At 35.6% G+C, this 23,599-nt stretch overlaps 1 protein-coding gene across 1 annotated transcript in view; it reads right to left on the bottom strand.

The window, feature by feature from the left end:
- Positions 1-23,599, bottom strand: part of rdgB (retinal degeneration B) — a 597,535-nt gene that overhangs the window by 124,696 nt on the left and 449,240 nt on the right. The window contains exon 17 of the mRNA XM_090373500.1: positions 9,895-10,043. Coding sequence (XP_090229626.1) covers positions 9,895-10,043 — 149 coding nt within the window. The remainder of the gene's footprint in view (positions 1-9,894; positions 10,044-23,599) is intronic.

Raw genomic sequence — 23,599 nt, forward strand, 5'->3', positions numbered from 1 at the left:
GGAAGCCTCATTTTAAGAAGGATGTGGAGTTGCTACAACGAGTACAGAGAAGGGCAACAAGAATGGTGAAGGGAACAAAGGGGTGCTCTTATAAAGAAAGAGATTAAGTTCTGCAAATTGCAGCTTCTGGAGACTAGGCACCAGCAAAGTGATTTGATTGAGGTGTATAAGGCCTTGAATGGATTGAGAAGGCTCAATGCTGATGGGATTCTTCCTCTTCCTCAGATTACAAACCTGAGGGGACATAAACTGAAATTGAGGAAAAACAGTTGTCGAATAGATGTGCGGAAGTTTGCCTTTAACCAGCAGGTAGTTGATTGCTGGAACAAATTTCCATCTGTTGTTGTGGAAGTTGATAGCTTAAATAAATTCAAGGCAGTACTAGACAAACATTTGGAATGAATGGATCAGTGAAATGGAAAGGGTTTTTTTTTTTTTTTTCTATTTTTGCTGGGGGTGGTAACAAGTTGATTGCGGTTTTAATTTCGGTCGATCACTATGAATTTTAAATATATATAAAAATAGATTAGTCAAAATCTAAATATTATTATTATTATTATGTGCCCCACTGAATACGCTTATTACAAATCTGTTGAACCACATGACCACTCTTGTTGCCGCACAGCCACTAGGCTTGTCTAGTGAGAATTCAAGCAGTTACGTTGTAGAGAGCATGTGTATGTGTCGAATTCTTATTTAGCTTACTTAATATTAATAACTGGACCCTACTTATACTGTTAATTTAATACCCTTTGATTTAAAATGAATACTACGAAAAAGAGTAATGTTGTTATTTGATTTGCAATGTTCCGTCGCTATACCCAAAAAAGGAAATTTAAAAACGCACTTCAATGCACTCCATGGTAAATACCAATCGGATTTTCCTCCTAATAGTGACCTTAAAAAAAAATAAATTAAAAGAACTTAAATCCAGATTATTCGCACAACAAAATTTCTTCGTAACACCTAATTTACAATCTAAAGTAGCAACTGTTGCATCATTTAAAGTGGAGTCTTTTCTTGCCAAAAAATGCAAACCATTTTCTGATGGTCAATTCACAAAGATGAATTTTTAGAAATAACTGATTCTCTTTTTGATAGTTTCAAGAACAAAAATGAAATTAAAAGTGCTATTCAAGATCTGCAATTATCTCAAAATACTGTGATGCGATGCATCGAAAAAATGAGTAAAAATGTGAGCAAACAATTGCGTGCTCGTATTACTAATTGTGTGTCCTTTTCTTTACAACTGGATGAATCTACAGATGTCAGTGATACAGCTCAAATGCTCATTTTTATTCTTATGGTTTTCGATGATTCTGCCAGAGAAGAACTGCTGGGTATCATTTCGTAAAAAGAAAGAACTAGAGGTCTTGATATATTTAACGCATTCAAAGATTTTATTGAAAAAAATTAAATTACCACTATTTAAGCTCATCTCAATAACAACAGATGGAGCTAAAGCAATGACGGGCATCTTAACGGAATCATTGCAATGTACCAAAAGGATGACGAATTCCGAGATTTTCTGAGTTACCATTGTATCATCCACCAAAACTTGTTAGCCAGCAAGAGATTAAATACTAAAAGTATTATGGACATAGCTTTCAAAATCCCGAATTCCAGAGGACAATCTCTTGATATATATATAACACATTCAAAAATTTTATTGAAAAAAAATTAAATTGCCACTATTTAAGCTGATATTATACACAGATGTGAAGTGGTGGAGTCGGAGTAAGTTTCTACAGATTTCAAAATTTGCTGAATGAAATTAAAAATTTGCTGATCAAAGCTGCTGATTATCAGCAGCTACAAGATACGGTGTGGTTGTGTGATCTGGCGTTTTTGGCAGCTTTTACCAGTAAATTAAGTGATCTGTATTTGGAATTACAAGGAAAAAATAAAAATGTGGGTGACATGATTAGTAGTATTTGTGCATATAAATATTAGTAAATTAATAAGAGGAGTTTACCTCAATATAGTACGTGGAACACTTCCGGATTTTCATTCCTGTGATCACGACAGTCGGTCGAAAAGCATTGGCAGCTTCAGGAAGGAAGATCGTTTTGAATATTTTCGTTATTCTTTTAATTGCGTTAATTTTAATTTTAATTGTTTTGAATTGATTTTGAATTGTGTTAAATTGATTATTTAATTATTTATATTTTACTTTAATTATTTATATTTTACTTTAATGGACCGGTAAGTTGTCGATTTTTTCGTTTTTTCCGTTTTAATTTCTGGAGGGTATCATACGGAAGTGTTCCACGTACTATATTGAGGTAAACTCCTCTTATTAATTTACTAATATTATTATCAACGTAGAACATATTGAGTATTACAGCTCTGATTCATACTAGCATATAAATATAAATTTTTGGCAATAGCTAAGGATTTCAAAAAAAAAAAAAAAAAAATTTCAATCATTTGCAAAAATATCCTGTTTTTGAATTTAATAGTGTGAAATATGTTTCTGAAATTGAGAAATTTGTAGATGATTTTGAAACCAGATTCAGTGATTTTAAAACAATCAAAGACATTGTTCAATTTATTTCTTATCCATTTAATGTTGACTTAGATAGGAAACAAATTGCAGAAAAAAATCGCTGACATTTTTCACACTGAGAAACGATATCTTCCTAAAATCCAGATCATCAGAAAAAGCGTTGCTGGAAATATGTTTGCCGAGAAAAGTACCGAATATAAAAAAAATGCAGTGAACTTTTAAATTCCTGTTTTGGTTCCACATATCTATGTGAATCTGCCTTTTTGTATTTGAAACAAACAAAGACGAAGAATTGCTCTACTCTTATGGACTTGCACACAGAAGATTCTTTACAGTTGGCCTTATCACAGTATATCCCTGATTTTGAAAGCTTGGCAGATGACATGAAGACACAAACTTCACATAAATTAAAATTTAAATACATATGAATTTAAAGAATTCTGAATTGTATTTAATTTTAAAATTTATAAACAACATTTTTTAATATGTTGATTAACCTTTTTAACCATGTGCAATGAAATTCTTGAGATGGTAGATTGCGACACATTTTGAAGAAAAAAAGTCAATCACATCACAAATTAAGTTGGCCACCCCTGCTATATAAGCTTGTTTTATTGCATCATGTGCTCTACTAATGCTAATTCATCCGAGTTTATTAAATTACTGGCTCTCATAGTATATTATCAAATTTAACCCAGTTTGCTCCTTTTAATAAAAATCTATCGGTATCATACAAGGTCCTTATATTATCCATTTTAACTAAGTAAAAAGAATGCTACTGTGGTCACTCATGGTCTCTTCCACTCTCTAATTTTTAATGCAATTCCAAAAATACATAGTACATAATGTTAAATCATTGTGTGATTGGACATGAACAGTTCAATATGTTGACAGATGCCCAGTTTTATTTACCTCCTCCAAGCCAGAGGCAGAGAGAAATTCTTCAGGGATACTAACTCTTTCATCAGAACTCTCTCTCTATTCCACAGTGAAGAGTTGGTATCAGAGTCCATGGTAATGCAAATTATACAGGAACCCAAAGTTTCATATATTTTTTCTAAATAATCTACAAATGGTTCTTTGGGTTCAGAATATTGATTTGCTGGTTAGAAAGACATCATTACAGTAACAATTAGATTGTTACTCCATATAATAATAGCAGCCATTGGCCCTTAACACCTAAAATAATCCTATACCTCTGTGGATAACCTAGAACTTACCAAGAAACAACATAAGGCTCCTACAGCAATGCCACATCAATATCACCAGTCTCCACAAAATAATTTAATTGAGATGCCATATTCTTAGCTCAATGAGCATTCAGCTGAATAATTTCCAATCTTTCAATCATATACAACTTTCTTTTTATAAAAATTCATTGCTTTGATATATTCTGGGCATCCCCTATCAACTGCTACATTTCCAGCTTCCTTATTCTTACAATTATGGCATACTGGACTACCACTTTTCTTAGAACAATTCCTAAAGGGATGTTGTTCAAACTTGGCACAGTGTCTACAAAGCATAACCCTTTTACAATATTTGGCCATATGACCCAAAGATAAGCTTGTTATTGTTATTGTTTGTTATTTTGGCTTTTAGGAGCATTAGCAACTAAGGCCATATTGCTCCGGGATATGTGGTGGTCATTCCCTGAACCTTTCCGCATCTTCCGTAATTGGTGGTGACGGGCTTGAACCCCGGTCTAATCAAGAAGCGTGTGCTACACACTGCTGCTCCTGCCCACCTGGCTACGGAGGCGACCCCCAAAGATAAGCACTTATAGCACTGAGTCACAGGAAAAATTTCTTTATATCTATAGGAGGACCAATTTATATAAAGCCTTTCATACTGCTTTAAAATCTGCCATACAATGGGCCTAACTTGTAAAATCCAATTATTTCACTTACTAGTTTTAGATTTATTTGCAGTTAAAATTTCAACATTATCCTGAAATATTTGTTCAGTAAATCCATAATCTTTATAAAGTTTTTGGATCATAGTTCATTTAAGAGTTATTTTTGAACTTCTTTTTCAATGTCAAACATCAGAATTTTAAGAAAGATAGATTTAGGAATAGAATACCTTAAACCCAATTCTTGGATTTTTGAACAAACTTTGATTTTTGATATATCATCATTGGTCTTAGTCTATATGATAACATCTCTCTCCCTTGTCAGCCTTATATTTCTCAATTTTATACTAGATAAAACAGGATGAACCTCCTTCAATACTCAAGATTTAACCTCCTCATTTGATTGATACTGATCAATTGCAGAAATTGATCAGTAACTGATACTGAGTAATTGCTGCTTTTATAATAAGAACCTTAGGTATCTTCTTTTCAACTTCTATAGTCTTTTTCCCACAAGCATGAGATCTCTGTTCCAACCTATCTCTTAGCACAATATTTTCTAAGTACAGGTAGTTCCCAACTTCATGAGTTAATTTGTTCCTAGGCGCACTCGTAAAGCGGGAATTTATGTCCATATACATAACGTTAAAAATAGGGGTTACATTCTCAACAATGAAATTAGTTAGCTAATTAGTTTGTTTAAACAATGATTGATTTACCCAAAGAAATGAAAACGTAGCCTGTAAAATCAAGCAAATTATAATAATAGAGAAATTATTTATGACTTAAAAATGTTAAAGAATGTTTATTCTTCATCATCATCGAGTAAATGCACACCTGTTGATCATTTATTGGCTTGGCACTCGTTGGTTTGTTGCACAAGGAGTCGTCTTCTTCAGAAATGCTTCAAGAGGCATTTGTTTCCAAGATAATCTTCTCTTTTCCTTATCAATTTCAATAGCATGCATAAGCATTTTTTAACAGAACGCACAGATTGCAACTAACATGATCTGCGTGGAGTAACAAGTTTATGAAGCTTAAAAAAAAAAAAAAGAATGAAGAGAAGATTCTGAAAATTTATTTGTTTTTATATGATTGAAGATTTCAGTAAAGGAGAAACACATTTCACCATAATAACATAAAAAAACCACACAATTCCAGCTATTGGTATTTTTGCAAATGCCCAATAAACCAGAAAGTGCAAATTGTTTTTATTGTTTTATGGTAGTGACCTCCACTTTGTTATTTGGTTTTTAGGAGCATTAGCAACTAAGGCATATTGCTCCGGGATATGCGGTGGCCATTCCCTGACCTTTCCATATCCTCCGTTTGGTGGTGATGGGCTTGAACCCCGGTCTAATCAAGAAGCATGTTCTACGCACTGCTGCTTCTTCCCACCTGGCTACGGCGGCGCTGTGACCTCCAGAAATGTGTTTTAGAAAAATAGCACAAAGGCGCTCAAAATTGATTCTTATAACGGAATATATGATAACGATGAAAGTGTAGTGCATTTTAATGATTTGAATTGGTAACTATTGCAATACAATTTATACTATAAAAAAGACCTTTCAGAGAGTTATACAGGAAATTTTCAACTTACAAGGTCGTGGAACACATTACCAAAAAAACAATGTGTTATTGGGTTCACATTATGATACTTTCTCAATATGATGGTGTCTCTAGAACAGATTAATATCGTAAAGCAGGGGTACACTGTATCGTATAGCTATGAGCGTGGTTTGAAATGCGGTATTTATGAATGTTTAACATCCGTTTTTTGCAATTAATGTTCATATTTTCGATTTTGTTGATACTCGATACTTCAAAAAAAAAAAAAAAAAAAAAACACCTCTTAAACCCAGGAACTCGTAAAGTGGGAACTGCCTGTATACATCTTGTGCTTTCACATCAAGAGGGTCTCATAAGTCTAGTATTATGTTTATGGTTCCTACTGGTACCTTGCATTGATATCAAACAATTAATTCTTCAAACGAATCCTCATTTCACATATTTGTTCAAATCCATCATGCTCGTGTTTCTTACTGATACTATCGTCCTTTCTTTTCCTCTTTTTATTTCCACCTTTTTTCTTAGTCATTGAACTATTCCCAAAGTTTTCCATAGTTATTACAGACTCACTGCCTTTAGCCTTTGACTTTTTCTGTTCTACTGGGACTGTGTTATTTGAGGAACGCTAGAGAGCAATGACGATCTACCTTTTATGGAGTCCTTGGCAAGCTTATCCTGGAAAACACTTCAAATAGTCTCGTCTCTTTCATCTTCTGTAAAGTCACTTGTCACTGTATGTCTTTGTCATGCAAAAACTCTTCCATTTCAAATTCACTAGAGGATTCTGATATACAGTAAACCCCTGCTATTCGCGGGAGTTACATTCCTGAGGTTATGGTTCCCATAGTAATAAAGGGGTTCCTTTCCAAAGTATGATATATATAAGAAAAACTAGTCTAAAATTTTGTCTATGTATGTATGTATTACATGTACCTTCATAATATGACTATGTACATAGTGAAATGCAAGCATATGGCATCGAAATGAAAATAAGAAACAATTTAATATTAAATGTAATATTTATTAGAAATTTCAAACAAATCTTTCAAACCAGCACCTTTGCTAGCTAAAAAACTTATCCCGCCAGTGCTATCACCAATTTCGCTAAAGTGTTGATAAAGGAGTTTTGCCTTTTCACGAATGATGAGTGAACTTAACGGAATTTTATTTTGAGTTTGGTCTTCTATCCACAGATTTAAAGCTTTTCCATTTTTTCTATTTTAACATCACGAGTTACAGAGCAAATTTTTGAAGCAATTAGAGCATTTTCACGGACACTACGGCGGATTTTTTCTTCCGATTTTTTGATTGATCATACCGTTGACTCATTGATTTTATAATGTTTTGCCACTGAGGAGACACTTTCACCATTAGAAATTTTGTCTAATAACTCAATTTTATTCGCTAATGTCATCACCTTCTTTGATCTTTTCACATTTCCCTTGTTATTCGTAGCCATATTTTTGTACAGGTTAGAAAGAACTTGTGCACAATAAAGTCACTTTCTTCCATTAACACACTCGAAAAAGTCTGTTTTACACTGCAAAACGGTAGATTTATCACTTTTGTAAGCATATCAATTTATAAATTGATAAATTTATTCAATTTATAAGAATATAAATTAAAAGGAAACAACGAAACCTTCCATGACAAGCGCATAACACTGATTAGCGAGAAACATCCACGCTCGCGATTTTGTCACCCCTCTCCCCCCACCCACTGAGCACTGTTTTGACTGGGAAAGATAATTTTAGCCACGCCCATTTTTTTATGGCGGAAAATGTTCAGGGTGCTTTAAAATTCACATATTTTTAGGTTTCATTTTATATTAAATCAGCGACCGCAAATATAGATACCGCGAATAGTGGGGGTTTACTGTATTAGTATAATAACATAAAATAACGAACTTCTTTTGAATGGGTAACTATTACAATACAATTTACACTATAAAAAAGACCCCTTCAGAGAGTTATACAGCGAAATTTTCAACTTACAAGGTCGTGGAACAAATTACCAAAAAACAATGTGTTATTGGGTTCACATTATGATATTTTCACAATATGATGGTGTCTCTGGAACAAATTAATATCTGTTCCAGAGTTAAGAATCAAATATAATAAATGACTAAACTGTTTACAATATTTACAATTTGTTAGTAAATGAAGGCGCAAGAGCACAAATCCAAGGAGCAAAGCTCAATCTTAAATGGAAAATTAAATCGCCAGGCAGAGAACTCCCTGCCTGCCTGACCATCCCAGGCTACAAGGAAGTAGGGCTGCTTCAAGGAATACAATAAGCAAAGCACTTAGCAAAAACACTTACTGCAGCACAAAAATTACTCCAGAAATTTAATTTATGGATAATAACTATTTCCATAATAAAATGGATATTATAGAAATATTTTACGTTAAATAACAGACAAACTGAATGAAAAGACTATTGATTAATAAAATTGTGGTGCTACTACCACAAACTGCTTTAATGCTATGTTAAGCACTGAAATGGTTGTTTTATTGAGACAAAGCTCAATAACACACACACACACACACACACACACACACACACACACACACACACACACACACACACACACACACACACACACACACACACAACAAGAAAGCATAAAATAAAGATATGGCAGTGCATGGCAAGCCAAGTAAGTACAGAGGGGGGGGGGACATATATAGACAACTATAGCCAGAAGCGGTGGGGGGGGGATATAAATCAAGGTAAGGGTGCTGCAGAAGGAATGCATTTCTAAAGTAATTTATAAGAAATTTATAAATTTATGCCTATTAATACAAATTTAGTGGTACCCCTCGAAGGGATCAGATTCAAACTGCTTGACATATCAGTAAAAACAGAAATGAAAACCAACTACAACAAATATAAATAAAAAATAGACTGTCCATTGAGCCTTACTTGTCATAAGGCCAATAATGACCTGATAGAAGCACTAATCAACACGCTAATTCAGTATATTTGAATATGGTGGTCCTTATGCAGTGAAAAATTATATAACCTTACACTTATAATAAGACAGAGGTTAAATAAGAATAAATAAAACAAAATTTAGCTATAGATGGAAGTGTGAGTGGGGCATTAGCATCTTCGCCTTACTACTAATCATATCACATACAAGAAAATAAAATAAACTTTAATTAAAGTTCACTTTATTTATTTATTTTTCTATTCTATAAAAAAAATTGTTGTAAGTTCATTTTATTAGAAAAATATATGCATGAAAGAATACCTAAAAATATAAATTTATACTTCTTATTTACAATACTTAAAATAATTCATAAGGGCTCCACAAAACCTCAACCAGTCTTTATCACAAACTTTATCCTAAAATAATTTAGCCATAGACTTTAAAGTTTCAATAATTTTCATTTGATTGGGTATGCCATGGCCCATTAAGGAGGTTGTGGGTTTAATCTGGTACACTGCCACAAAAATGCACAGTCTGCGTACTGTGGTGATGAAAATCTGAATGTCTTCTCTCACTCACACACACTTCGCTTGATGATGAGATTTAGCTGAATCTTGAACCATCATCTTACATTTTAAGTGGGTTTCAAGATCCTGCTAGTGACTAGATACTTTCTAATACTGTTGTGACTTGCTCCAGTCACAAGACCCTTCTACCAGAAATAATGCACTGGCATTCTAGTTTTGTAATAAGGGTCCACTGGTTTCACTAGTTGTGAGGAATGGAGTCTGGGATGCTGGAGGCTTGTGCTGTGTATATATAACATTCAAGTAATACTTCAATAACATTAAGATAAGATAAGATAAGATAAGACGCTATTCCATCTTAACATAATTGAAAGTAAAACAAATGCAATGGGAGAAATCCCATTGCATTTGTTTCACTAGTTACATATTCATTTTGACAAATGTGAATGCAATAAAAGTAAAATATAACAAGATCATTGTTTCATAATATGATACCAACCTAACAACCATTTTTACAGGAAACATGCCATAACTCATAGCCTTTTCCTTTGGTAAGGTGTAGGAGAGTCGTCCATTTTTGTCAGTAACTTCAGTGGCTAGCAGGGACCATTCCCCAGCTCGTGGATCTTTCATTATATGTATATCAACCTAAGTAAATAAATATTTTAATTAAAAATAAAATTTCTAATATTTTAAAAGTAAATTAAATTTCACAATTGCATAAACATGCCTTTTTTTTTATCTTAAAATGCAAATCAAGATTTACATATGTTAAAACAGATTATATATGGAAACCAAAGGAAGCATGAAGGAAGGCATTTCTATCTACATGTTAGTAATGTTGATTTGAAAATGGCCATTTATACTGAAATGTAGGCATATTTGTTAGAGATGATGTACAAACAAAGGATAAATGCCAAAAATAACTTAATTTGAGTTTATTTCACCAGTGTCACGTTGAAAAACATTAAAATTATTTAAAAACATTTACATTTGAATAAATGAATATAATAAATGAATAAATAATAACTTATAAAAAAAAACAGATTACAAGTTAACAACAAATAATGAAATATGACAACTTCAATGCATTTCAGAAAAGATCTAAACCTCCCAAACACCTTCTAGTTCATTTCACAAATACACGCGGTCTCAATTCTAATGTCAACGATGTCCATTTCCACTTTCAGCCTGCCAAATCCCATGTACTTTTTCTGATAGAATCTCAGTTATCGGTTGATTCATCTTATATCTCGTAAAAAGATTCTTCTGCTCCTATGCTTATCTTGACACTCTGATTCCTAGGCAAAATGATATATCTCTCTTGAGGATTACCCTGATTTCTAATCTCTCTTGGCACAAGCACATTACAAATATTGTCTCCTCTGCATCTAAAAAAGTTGGTTTTCTCTTTCGCTCTCAGCGTTACTTTTCTTCCAAACAGCTGTTCACTGATTTGTGATTTGTACAAATCACAAATCTGCCCTACCATGGATAATTGTTCCCACATCTGAGGAAGTGACCCCAAAACCTCTCTCAGGCTTCTAGAGTCCATTCAGAAGAGGGCAGTTAGGTTAATTTATGACCTCTCTAACAGAGTCTCTCCACTCGCTGTCTCATAGACATACTGTTTCTGCTGCATGCCTTTTCTACAGATACTTTCATGGGCACTGTTCTTCTGAATTGGCTTCTATAACTCCCGCTTTCTCTTTCGATTGTGGAAGTAACATGTATCGAAGTAACATGCATTGTGGAAGTAACATGTATTGAAGTGATCGTGTCATGGCAGTGATGGGCATAATCAAATTATTACAAATCAGTTTTTTCAATAATTGAAATAATCACTTATATGCAAATTAGTTGATTTCAAAATGGACAACAACAACAGTGACCGAACAGAACTGCCCAAAACACGCCTTTCTCTTTTGCCACATGTACCTTATAAAATATAGGTACAAATACACCATAGCGAACTCATAATGAAAAACTACATAACTAGTGTAGAGGCATTGATTTAATTGTATCTCATATTGTGACTACCTTCGCAATATGAGGCTTGTTGGCCTTGAAACGGTGTCGTCTGGTTGGTGGTGCCTACTGAGAATAAGTAACAATAGTCTTCGCTATTAGTGAAGCGTTACTTATTCTCGAGGTAGTGCAATACATGGTAACTCGTGAAGGTAGTCACAATATCAGATACAATTAAATTGATGCCTTTACACTACTTATGTAGTTTTTCATTATGAATTCGCTATGGTGTATTTACACCTATATTTTATACTGTATTTTAAACTATTAATCTATTATGCCTTGAGTGTTTATATTTTATTTACACACAACTTATGGACAAGGGCCACTGATAGACAGAAAGCAACCATAATTGTATTATGTATAGATAAAAGTGGTTGAGAAAAGAAAAGAAAAAGGAAAATGGGGGAAGCCAAAATGGAAAGATGAGAGGAGATAGTACAGCTGCTAATTGAAAAAGTGAAAATCTTAATAATAAAAGGTAAGAAATAAATTTTAAACACCAGGTAGAAATATATACATATGTATAAGTATACTGTTGCATATCACAAAATCCTGGTGTCTCTTCAAATGTCAACCACCAGAATTGCATCAAAAAACAACAATATACTGTCCTCTGCTTCTAACATGTATGTATCATATCTAATATGTATGTAACAAGTAAAATGGCAAAGTAAAATTAATAAGGAGAATTAATGGAAAAAAGGGTGGGAATAAATTTAGGGTAGTCCAAAGTAAAAATATAAGCAAAAAGATTAGTATAAAAAAGGATATATAAAAAACTGACATGCAATTGACACGACAGACGAACAAAAGAAATTACAAAGAACTATTAATATAGTAACGAGCATGTTGTAGGGGGCACATGGTAGGTATAGTCATAAGTAGCATGTGCACAATACTAAGACAAAGGCTAATAAAAACTAATTATGAAGAATGCAGTAGATAAGTAGATGGAATGTATAATTACAGTGAAACGGATAACAAAAACTAAACAAAATATGGAAGAGCCAGTTATAGTAGAGAATTTCCCTAAGTATGCTTTCACCCACGCTTGAGGTCACTACTATTAACATTCTATTTAAGAACATTGACAGTAGTATCTTATTTAAAGATGTTGACAGTAGTGACCTCAAGCAGTCAAAAATGTGCATACCATGCATGTTTTTGACGTGCCATTTACAACTATTCTTATGACATGCTTCTTATGACTATTCCAACCACATGCTGCTTGCAATTTTTGTTAGACCAATGTTGGCTTGTTCCTATGTTAATAGTTCTTTGTTTTGTAGCTGTATATATTTTTTCTTTTGTTCCTTTCCCATCTTAACCATAGAATTACATATCCTCCCTTATACCCATCTTTTTTCACTTTAGACTACTTTAAATTTATTCCCTCCCTTTTTTCCCATAATTCTTCTTATAAATTTTACTTTGTCATGGCATGCACTTTATGTTAGAAACACAGGACACTATTTTGTCATTTTTTCGTACAATTCTGGTGGCTGACACTTGAAGAGATGCTAGGATTGTGTGATATTTGACAATATACTTATCTTCTTCTTTGATGCCATCTCCTATTGGAGTTTGGCTTGTTTGTTTGTTATTTGGTTTTCAGGAGCATTAGCAACTAAGACCATATTGCTCCGGGAATATATGCGGTGGTCATTTCCTGACCTTTCCGCATCCTCCATATTTGGTGGTGACGGGCTCGAACCCCGGTCTAATCAAGAAGCATGTGCTACACACTGCTGCTCCTTCCCACCTGGCTACGGAGGCACCTTGGAGGTTGGCGATCACCATACTGTACTTCTCTCTGGGCGAGATGAAAAAGATCCTCAGCAGATCTGCTAGTCCAGTTGCAGATGTTTTTCAGCCAAGAAATTTTCCCCTCTATTATTACTTGAAGCAATTTATATTTCACATTTCTAAGGATGTGTCCTAGGTAGGCAGTTTTCCTTCTCTTCACTAAGCTCAACAATTCACGTTTTCTTCCTGCTCTTATCAAGACCAATGTTGGTGAATCTGTCTAATCAAGATATTTTTAGCATGCATCTGTAGATCCACATTTCAAAGGCCTCTATTTTGCTCCTGCTTGATGTTTTCAGCATCCAAGTTTCAACTCCGTATAATAGTATAGGCCACATGTAGCACTTAATGGATTTCAGTCTGATTCACAGATCTAGAATTTTGTGACACATTGTTCTGTATTTTGTAAAGGCATTTCTTGCAACCTCTATTGTTGCTTTTATTTATGCTTCCGGATCTAGATCAGCATTTAGCCATCTACCATGGTATTTAAAATGAGTCACTCTAACTATTGGAACTTTATTCAATAATAGCTGGACTTGGCTTAGCATTAGCATTAGTAGAGGCATTTGATGCAAGAAAGCAAGCTTATGCAGCATCAGCCAAAAAAAAAAAAACCCACTTCCACTTCACCGCTCTGTTGTTCAAAATACCTGTTCAGCTGAGCCTTAAACTTATTTAGGCTATCAACCTCCACTACAAGGGATGAAAGTCTGTTCCACCAACCAACCACCCACTGGCTAAAGGCAAATTTCCGCACATCTATCCTACATCTGTCTTTCCTCAATTTGAATTTATGCCCTCTCAGGTGATTATTCTGAGCTAGAGGAAGAATCCCATCAGCATTGAGTATTGGTGTACATGCAAGTATACATGCACCTGTTTCTACTCTTAGTTACCCTGATACAGCCTACGTATTTATTTGTTCCACTATGACTCCCAGCAGTCCTGGAAATTCCCACTGCCTTGCTTTCCAGGCTGCTGCTCAATTGCATTTCAATAGAAGCAGTGCAAGAATCACTTTCACCTCTGCTAGCGGTTACTGTTAATCTATTAGTCCGTGTATCCCCCCAAAGCTAGCAATTTTCCGACCCACCTAACTCTGCCTCGATAGCATCAGCAAATATTCTTGCACCCTTTCTATTTAAGCATATCCCATCCCTGTAGAAGCAGTCTGTACTGTTAACAAGCACAGACCAGGCTGAGAAAATTCTATTCCTTGGGCCTTGCACAATCTCTCCAGGGCCGAATTGATTGACAACGCTCTCATCCTATACTCCCTCCTATTGTGTCTGGGCAGAATTGTAGACATTTTCACATTCAACCCTAACTCGTGCTTTTTTTTTTTTCAACATTGACCTGTACTTGTTGAGTAAATCTGCAGATCTCTTACTTTTAATGTCATTAGTTCTAACGGGTACAACAATATCACCTTTTGTGCCCTAAAAAATGATATCTGCTCTACAACGTCATCAACTTTTGCCCCTGGCAGACATACCCTGATCCTGTCCCACCTATCAAAAGTCTCAAAAGATCGAATAATGCTTTTATTAGGAAGTAATGGTGAATGTGATTTTAAATTGAGGCCTATGCTTGTGTACCATACACAAAATCCTAGGGCTTTAAAAGGATACAGCCATCGAACTCTTCCAGTCATTTTGCATTCAAATAAAAAAGCATGGGTGATCAAAGCCCTATTTGAAGACTGGTTTACATCTAATTTCTGACCAACAGTTGAAGCTTATTGTAAGAAAAAATAATCTTACTATTAAAGCTCTGTTGCTTTTAATAATGCACCCGGATACCCTTCTGTACTTCTGCTGGGTCCCAGGTCACACTGGGATCCCAGGAAACGAATGCGCAGACTATGCCGCAAAACATCTGTCTAACCCATTATCTTCGGGCTTTTGCATTCCATATGTCGATTACAGACCTATGATACGAAGGGCATGTAAGGAACAATGGACACTTCTATGGCAAGCTCAAACGGATAATAAGCTATTGGAAATAAAACTAGAACCACAGTTATGGACCTCTAGTTTCCGTACTGACAGAAAGGAAGAAGTAATCTTAACCAGAGCACAAATCGGCCACAGCCAGATTACTCACCTATTTCTCCTCACAGGAAATGATCCTCCACAGTGTTTTCAATGCAACTGTCAGCTAACAATGACGCACATTCCTGTTGAATGCACTCTCTACAAACATGCTCAGCAATGTTCATTCAGCTTCCTTCCAAATCTAAAAGAACCTCTAAAACTCTCTCATATCATAGGCAATGATGCTAATCCCTTGGAGTTATTCTGCTTTCTTAAACGAATAAAATTATATGATCGTCTCTGACTGTTTCCATAACAGTCACCATTGATAACTTTCATATCACTGATAGGTGCAATATGGTCTAAGCAGCCCTTGCGCCAAAAATAACAATAACAACAACAACCTTCTGTACTTGCCGACTTAAATGAAAATGTGAAAATTATTTTTTTACCAGCGAATACGACTCCGCTATTGCAACCCAGCGACCAAAGGAAGGTTGCAACTTTAAATTTAAATTTAAATACAAATCAAAAAGGTTGCAGAGAAAGTCAGCAGCAAAAGTGCTAAATATATCAATAAATGTTGTGAAATCAGCTCATATTACTTTCTATAAAGAAAAACACGCTAAGAAAATGGAAATGTTTATTCATGATAAGGTTTTACTGAAAGTTACCCTACACATGAATTTAGGTATTACTTTTGATAAACACCTTTAGTAAAAGCTCTCGCTTCCAACAGCACTATTCCTGCACAGTGACAACTCAGAGAACTATTTAGATGATTAAACAGGAAACTGCTTCAATATATAATACAAAAATCATCCTGAACCATGTGATCTGTTGTCTATATCCTATCTTGAACCATTTTAGTAATTTGGTCTAGAGCACCACAAACAACGGTCAGAAAATTCATAGCATCAGAATACTGGATAGAAAGATGGCTAAACATAAGACTCTAATATCCTTTTAAAATCTCAAAACAACAGTCCAGAATCACCTTAGCAACAAAACCTTGTGCCATTGAATGAAAGAATCTAATATCAAGAAATTGTTATTATCAATAAATGTTGAAATTCTACTGTCAAGATTACTGAGAATAGATTGCTTTTTCAGAGCATATAAGTTGGCTTTGCTCTGCTTTGTAAAACTTTAGCTGGACATGATACAGCCAAAAGGGATGCCTTTGTATGTGGTCTCCGTAAAGAGCATAAGGAGGTAAAGCACAAATTCAGCATTTTGATGGGCTTACAAGAAGAGAGAGCTGATGCCCTCAAAGGAATAAAAGAGACAGACCCATCAAGTATTCAGCTTGGGCTCAATGCTAGAGCCCGAACTTGAACAACAGATATATCAATGATATTGACAAAAGCAGAAACCAAACCTCTGGTGGTCCCACAGAGTCAGTTATCGTTGGTGATCTTGTTCTCAGGGAAACTGTGTAAACAGAATAGGTGGAATTGGACCAGGATTTGTCTCTGCCAGTAGCTAGAGCTGATAAAGGTATTAGAATCTACAGAACTTAATACTGAACACAGGTTGAAGGTAGAGAAGACAAGATGATACATGTAGGTATCAGATCTGAATCTCTGCAGATTGCAATTTTCAGAAAAAATATATATGAAGGACAGTTGTTCCAGAAAACCACAGTTGAATGGAAAAAGAAGAGTTGGCCTAGTGAGTTTGAAGTTGGACAGTAAATCGATGCAGACTGGTTGCTGCATATGTTTGAACTGGTTTGGAAGGGAGGGGGTTATAGATGCCAATTCAGAAGAACAGTGTCCACAGAAGTATGTACAACAAAAGCATGCAGCAGAAACAGAAGTGTGTGTGTGTGTGTGTGTGTGTGTGTGTGTGTGTGTGTGTGTGTGTGTGTGTGTGTGTGTGTGTGTGTGTGTGTGTGACAGACTTTTAGCATTAGTAGAGCATATGATGCAAGAAAGCATGCTTATGCAGCATCAGCACAAAAAAAAAAAAAAAAAAAGGCTTACATTTCAGCCCTCCGTTTGTTCCAAATACCTGTCCAGTTCAACCTTAAATTTGTTTAGGCTATCAACTTCCACAACAAAAGATGGAAGTCTGTTCCATCAACCAACAACAACTGTCTTTCCTCAATTTGAATTTATGTCCTCTCATGTGATTTTTCTGAGCAAGAGGAAGAATCCCATCAGCATGGAGCATGCTCAAACCATTCAAGGCTTTATACACCTTAATCAGATCACCCCGCAGGTACCTAGTCTACAGACACTGTAATCAGCAAAACTTAAGACTTTCTTCATAAGAGCAACCCTTCGTTCCATTCACTAATCTTGTTGCCCTTCTCTATACTTGTTCCACCAGCTCTACATTCTTCTTAAAATGAGGCCTCCAGACCTGTATACAATACTCAAGGTGTGGCCTGACCATTGCCATATACAAGGGGAGGATCATCTTCTTATCCCTGCGAGAAAAATTCCTGTATATCATTGACAAGACACCATGAGCTATTCTTACAGACGGTCTGCATTGCTTAAAAAACTTTCTATTTGCCTGCACAATTACCCCCAAGGTCCTTTCCATCGTATCAACTGTGTGGTACCCCCAGTGTAGTACCACACAGTTGATACGTTACTCTGAGGTTACTGCTTCCCTATGTAGTACTTTACATTTGTCAATGTTAAACTTCATTTGCCACCTCTCAGCCCATCTGCTCAATTTTTCTAGATCCTGTTGCAGCAGCGTACTATCATTAGTGTCCTTAACAACCCTGCAAACCTTTGTATCACCTGCAAACTTGAACATTAAGCTTGATATACCATCATCAATATCATTTATAAATACAGAAAACAACAATGGACCCAACACTGAACCCTGAGGGACTCCACTAATAACATTGGTCTACGATGAGCAGTGTCCATCGATTACTACTCTGTCTTCTCCTGCTCGACCATCCCTTTATCCATAGCAGCAATTTACCTCCAATGCTACACTGCTCCAATTTGTGCAGCAGTCTTACATGTGCAACAGTATCAAAAGCCTTTCTAAGATCCAAATATGTGATATCAAAGTTATTCCTTGCATCCAGTTCCTTTGTGACCACATCATAGTTTTTGTTGTTATTTGGGAGCATTTGCAACTAAGGCCATATTGCTCCGGGAATATGCGATGGTCATTCCCTGACCTTTCTGCATCCTCCGTATTTGGTGGTGACGGGCTCAAACCCCGGTCTAATCAAGAAGCGTGTGCTACGCACTGCTGCTCCTTCCCACCTGGCTATGGAGGCACCTCCACATCATAGTATCCAATCAAATTGGTCAGACAAGACCACCATTCAACAAACCCATGCTATGTCTTAACTATTACTGCAGTCTTGTCTAGATGATCCTGCAATGCTTCTTTAACCAGTGATTCCATTATTTTCCCCGGAACTCAAGTTAAACTAACAGGTCTATAGTTACTTGTGTCACCTTTTGAACTGTCATTGGTGATATATTTGCACACCTCTAGTCCATGGGGACCTCCCTTGAGTGCAAGGAAGTTCTCATAATTATGGCTAAATATTTGCTTACTTCCTTTGCTGCCTCCTTTAATGTAACTGGATAGATCCCATCCACCCCAGGTGCCTTTTTTATGTTTATCTTCAACAATTTCTCCTCCACTTCCCTCTCAGTTATTACAAAATCATCTAGCTCACTGCCAGAGTTTAATCCACTTCTGGCATTCCCCTCCCTGAATAACACCTCATGTGTGAATGCAGATTCAAAATACTCATTTAGTTTGTTAGTCAACTGAGCAGGATCATCAATAGTTGAACCATCAATATCAAGTGGACCAATCTGATTCATCCCTTTCCTTCTGGAGTATATATAGGTAAAGAACTCTTTGCTGTTTTTGTTTGCATCCTTTGCCAAAGTTTCTCATAATCTGCCTTTTCCTGCCTAATCTACTTTGTGACTTGTTTACAGACCAGCTTATATCTATCATAGGCTTCCATGTCACCCATTAATTTATATGTATCCCATGTATTTTTCTTTTCTGGTACATGTCTCGTTAGTTCATCTGACATCCATTTAGGCCTAAACCTTGAACAAAATTTCTTAGTTGGTACGGAAAGCCTAATAGTTTACAAGATAAATTCTTTGAACATCTTCCATTTTGACTTTGTAAGAGACAGGTAATTAATTAACCTGATTGCACACTTGGAACATACTGCTTCCTCACACAAACATGTGGCTTTGGATTTTTAATACACTCTGGAAGGAAACACCACCCTACCTTTTTTAAAATAATGCTGAGAGTGAAAAAGGAAACCCAGTTTTCTATATGGAGAGGAAGCAATATTTGTTTTGTATTTATGCTGAGAGAGAGAGAGAGATTAGAAGGCAGGGTATTCTCTAATAGAGATAGGTAATCTTGTCCAGAAATTTGTGTCATTGAAGATACGCATAGGAACAGTGGCTTTCTTTTTGCAAGACATAAGATAGGACTGAGTTTTAGAAGAATTAAAATTAACTAACTTAGCTTGCCACACTCGAGAATTACTTGGGGATTATCGTTTAAGGAATTGGTGGTTGATATTTAACAATTTAAAGCTGGGAAATATGGTTCACAATTTGAAAAGTGGAATGCAAAGTGCTATCATTAGAAAAACTATACATAGCATTTTCATATCAGTCAGTGGAAGATGGTCATTTATATATTGGGGGGGGGGAAAGAAGAAACTGAATTGAACCTTGGGAAACATCAGTATTACTGTAGAAGTTTGAAGGCAGAGAGCCATCTATCATCAGTGCTGCCACAGAGTAAACTGGATTACAAAAAATGGTGAGAAATCCATAAGATGGAAACTTGTTTAGTAGAACTTTATCCCAAACACTTTGAAACTTCACTTTCTCCAGTCCAACTTTCCTAACGATGAGGTAATTTTCTTTGATGATTTTACACTTTATAACAGCAAGTGGATTTTGTTTTCTATTCACACAGATCCAGCTGGCCGGGATGCTGAGGATTTTGCAATTACTAAGGACCTCGCACAGATTGTTCATTTAACTACAAGAATACCAGACAATACTAATATAATTTCTCATAAACAACACTTTTAAGTACACAATCAAGGTGAGTGGTTCTTTAGGAACCTCAGATCACAACTTGATGATGGTCCCTTCTCCAATTGGCCTTTCTCTCATGGTGATTCTCAGCCTCATGTTTTTAGGCATTTCGAGAATGGGATGATCTGCAAGACTTCTTCTTTACCTTGTTTAGATTACTGTTTCAACTCTTCTCATGTAAAAGTAATCCCTGAGTTTGCTCAGATCGTGTCAGTGAAATTATTCTTGTAGGGATGAAATCCTTTATTCCACATCCCCCCTTAATATCTTGTCCTTTATCTAAACCTTGATTTTTCCAATAAATGTGCTAAGGTTGTTCAAGATAAGAATGTAGCATATTGCAATTAGATTGAATCCAAATCTCAGGTTCATTTTCTGCCTACACCAAAGCTTGCTCACAACAATTGTAAAGCAGTTATTAATCAGTCCAAACTAGATTTTGAACAGGCTACAAGTATAAAACTTGCTTCTTGTCCAAATGGCAGTCAAGCATTCTGGTCCCTTGCCAAGGCTATTGGTCACAACTTTTACCCATCTCTGTCAAAACCAGGATGGTTCTATTGCCATCTAAGCTAAATATAATGCTGAAATACTAGCATCCTACTTTTCTTCTAACATGTATTGATGATCTTAGCTAAACCACCTTGTACCATTCCTAGTACATTACAATCAATATATACTGTAGTTTTCATTGAAAGGATGTGAGAAGAATTTTGAACGGTTCTGATGGTATTTCTCCACTTGATCTGCAAACCTGTGCTCTTGAGCTTATTCCTGTTCTGTATTGCCTTTTTACATTTTTTATTCCACCAGTGTTTTCCCTTTTGCTTGGAAATTTGCTTATAACCAGCCAGTTCCCAAAAAAGGATAACAAATCTCCCCTTCCAATTACTGTTCCATTGATGGGATCCTTCCACTTGTTCAGATTACAAACCTAAGGGGGCATAAATTCAAATTAAGAAAAGACAGAGGTAGAATAGATGTGCGGAAATTTGCCTTTAGCCAGCGGGTGGTTAATTGCTGGAACAAACTTCCATCTGTCGTTGTGGAAGTTGATAGGTTGAATAAATTTAAGGAGGAACTGGACAGGCATTTGGATGGAATGGTGTGATTTTTTTTTTTTTTTTTTTTGGCTGATGCTGCATAAGCTCATACATTTGCTTTCTTGCATCACATGCCACTACTACTACTACTACTACTATCTCGAAAACTTCCATCTGATCTATGAATGCCAGTATGGATTCCATCACTGTCGATACAATGGTGATATGCTGGCTTATAAAAAGGATTCTTCTGCTCCTATTCTTATCTTTGATGACACTTTGATTTTTTGACAATATCACATATGTATATTAGGGATTACTGTGACTTTTAATCTGTCTTGGCATAAGCACATCACAAATACCGCTTTCTCTGCATCTGTAAAAAACTGGGTTTTCTCTTTCGTTCATGGTGTTACTTTTCTTCAAAACAGATGCTTAACGTGTAGAAATTGCAAATAGTAATAGCGGAAAATGATGCAAGAAAGCAAGCTTACTCAATATCAGAAAAAAAAGAAAAACCAGACCACCACACTTCACCCATACAAACCCTCTAAGAATTTATCTAGTTCTTCCTTGAATTTATAAATTTATTCAAATCACCAACTTCCACTTTAACATCAGATGGAAGGTAGTTCCACAAATCAACCACCAACTAGTTAAGACAAACTTCCACACATCTATACTGCAACCATCCTTCCTCGTGTGTAGAATTAAAAAGTGAACGAATGCAATTAACTTATTCAGCTTATTCAATCCACTGAGGGCCTTAAACACCTCAATCAGATCTCCCTAAAGGCACCTAGTCTCAAGGCACTGCAATCTGCAAAACCGAAGTCTTTCTAGGTATGAGCACCCTTTTGTTTCCTTCACCAATCTGGTTGCCCTTCTCTGCACCCATTCCTGCAGATCTACATCCTCTGCCCTACAATGGAATATTGTTTACACACTTGGGGGCAGTGCCACGAAAACTTCTCAGATTTCTAGATTCCATTCAAATGAGGGAAATTAGGTTAATTCATAACCTATCTCTAACAAAGCCTGTCCACTCTCTTTTGCATAGACATTTGCAATACCTTTTCTATAGATATATTCATGGGTGCTGTTCTACAGAATCAGCTTCTGTAATTCCCATATTCGCTTCCAAACCAGTATGAACACATGCCAAAACCAATCAGGATCATTTTACTGTTCAACTTCGAACTCACAGAATCAACTTCTCTTCTTTCACATTTATTCCTTCAACTTCTACAACAATTTTTTTTTTTTTTTTTTTTTTTTTGATTTGGTAGTTGTTGGCGCATCGGCTTCTATGGCCATATTGCACCTCCCAAGGTTTTTGCAGTACTTTGATCCAAGCCCGAGGCGGGAATCGAACCCGCGACCTTGGGTTGCCGGGCAGGTACTTTACCCACTCGGCTAGCCCGGTCGGCTTCTACAACAATGTCCCTTTATGTGCATTTCCCAAAAATTACTATCTACAGAAATTTCTATTGCCAACAAGTATCTTCTTTCATTTTCTCAACCATTTACTCATGCACAGTACTAAGTACTATCGGTTCTAATACTTCTTGCACTTTAGGTGTTCATAAAAAAAAAATTAATAAAATAAAATTAAAAAAAAAAAAAAAAAAGCACAGCTAAAACTCTCAGAAAAAGCTACTGCCTCAGTTTTGCCAAACTTTTCCGCTGAATTTGCACAAATGGGTATAATAAGCCAACATCATCAGTAGATCATAACTGATAAAATCCATATTAGCAATCATTGATCAGATGGAAGGTTCTGAGGCAGTTTCGGAGTAGGTGATTAGAGAAATCCATTAATCCATTTCCTTGGGAAGAGTAGAAGTGCAACAGTGCAATAACTGGATGAGAGGGAAATCTGTCACCCTTTTTAAGAACTGGCTGAATATGAGAAAATTTCCAAGAAGGAAAAACACCAGTGGAAACATATGCCCACCAGACATTAGCCCTAATGACAATGTCAAAAAATATATAAAATCGCATTATGTACTTATTTCCTAAACAAGGATTGAATTTGATTAGAAAGAACACACAGATAAACTACAAAAGTCACAAACAATAAAAAAAAGAACAGATATTCCTCCTGAATAATGAAAGAAGAGGAAATCTAGTTTTAATATCGCAAAGATCACCAACCATGTACTCACTGATGTTATTATTATTAGCCATATAGTGCAAGG

Source organism: Mastigoproctus giganteus, chromosome 5 (assembly GCF_048544385.1).
Source record: "Mastigoproctus giganteus isolate SK-2022 chromosome 5, ASM4854438v1, whole genome shotgun sequence".
NCBI lineage: Eukaryota > Metazoa > Arthropoda > Arachnida > Uropygi > Thelyphonidae > Mastigoproctus > Mastigoproctus giganteus.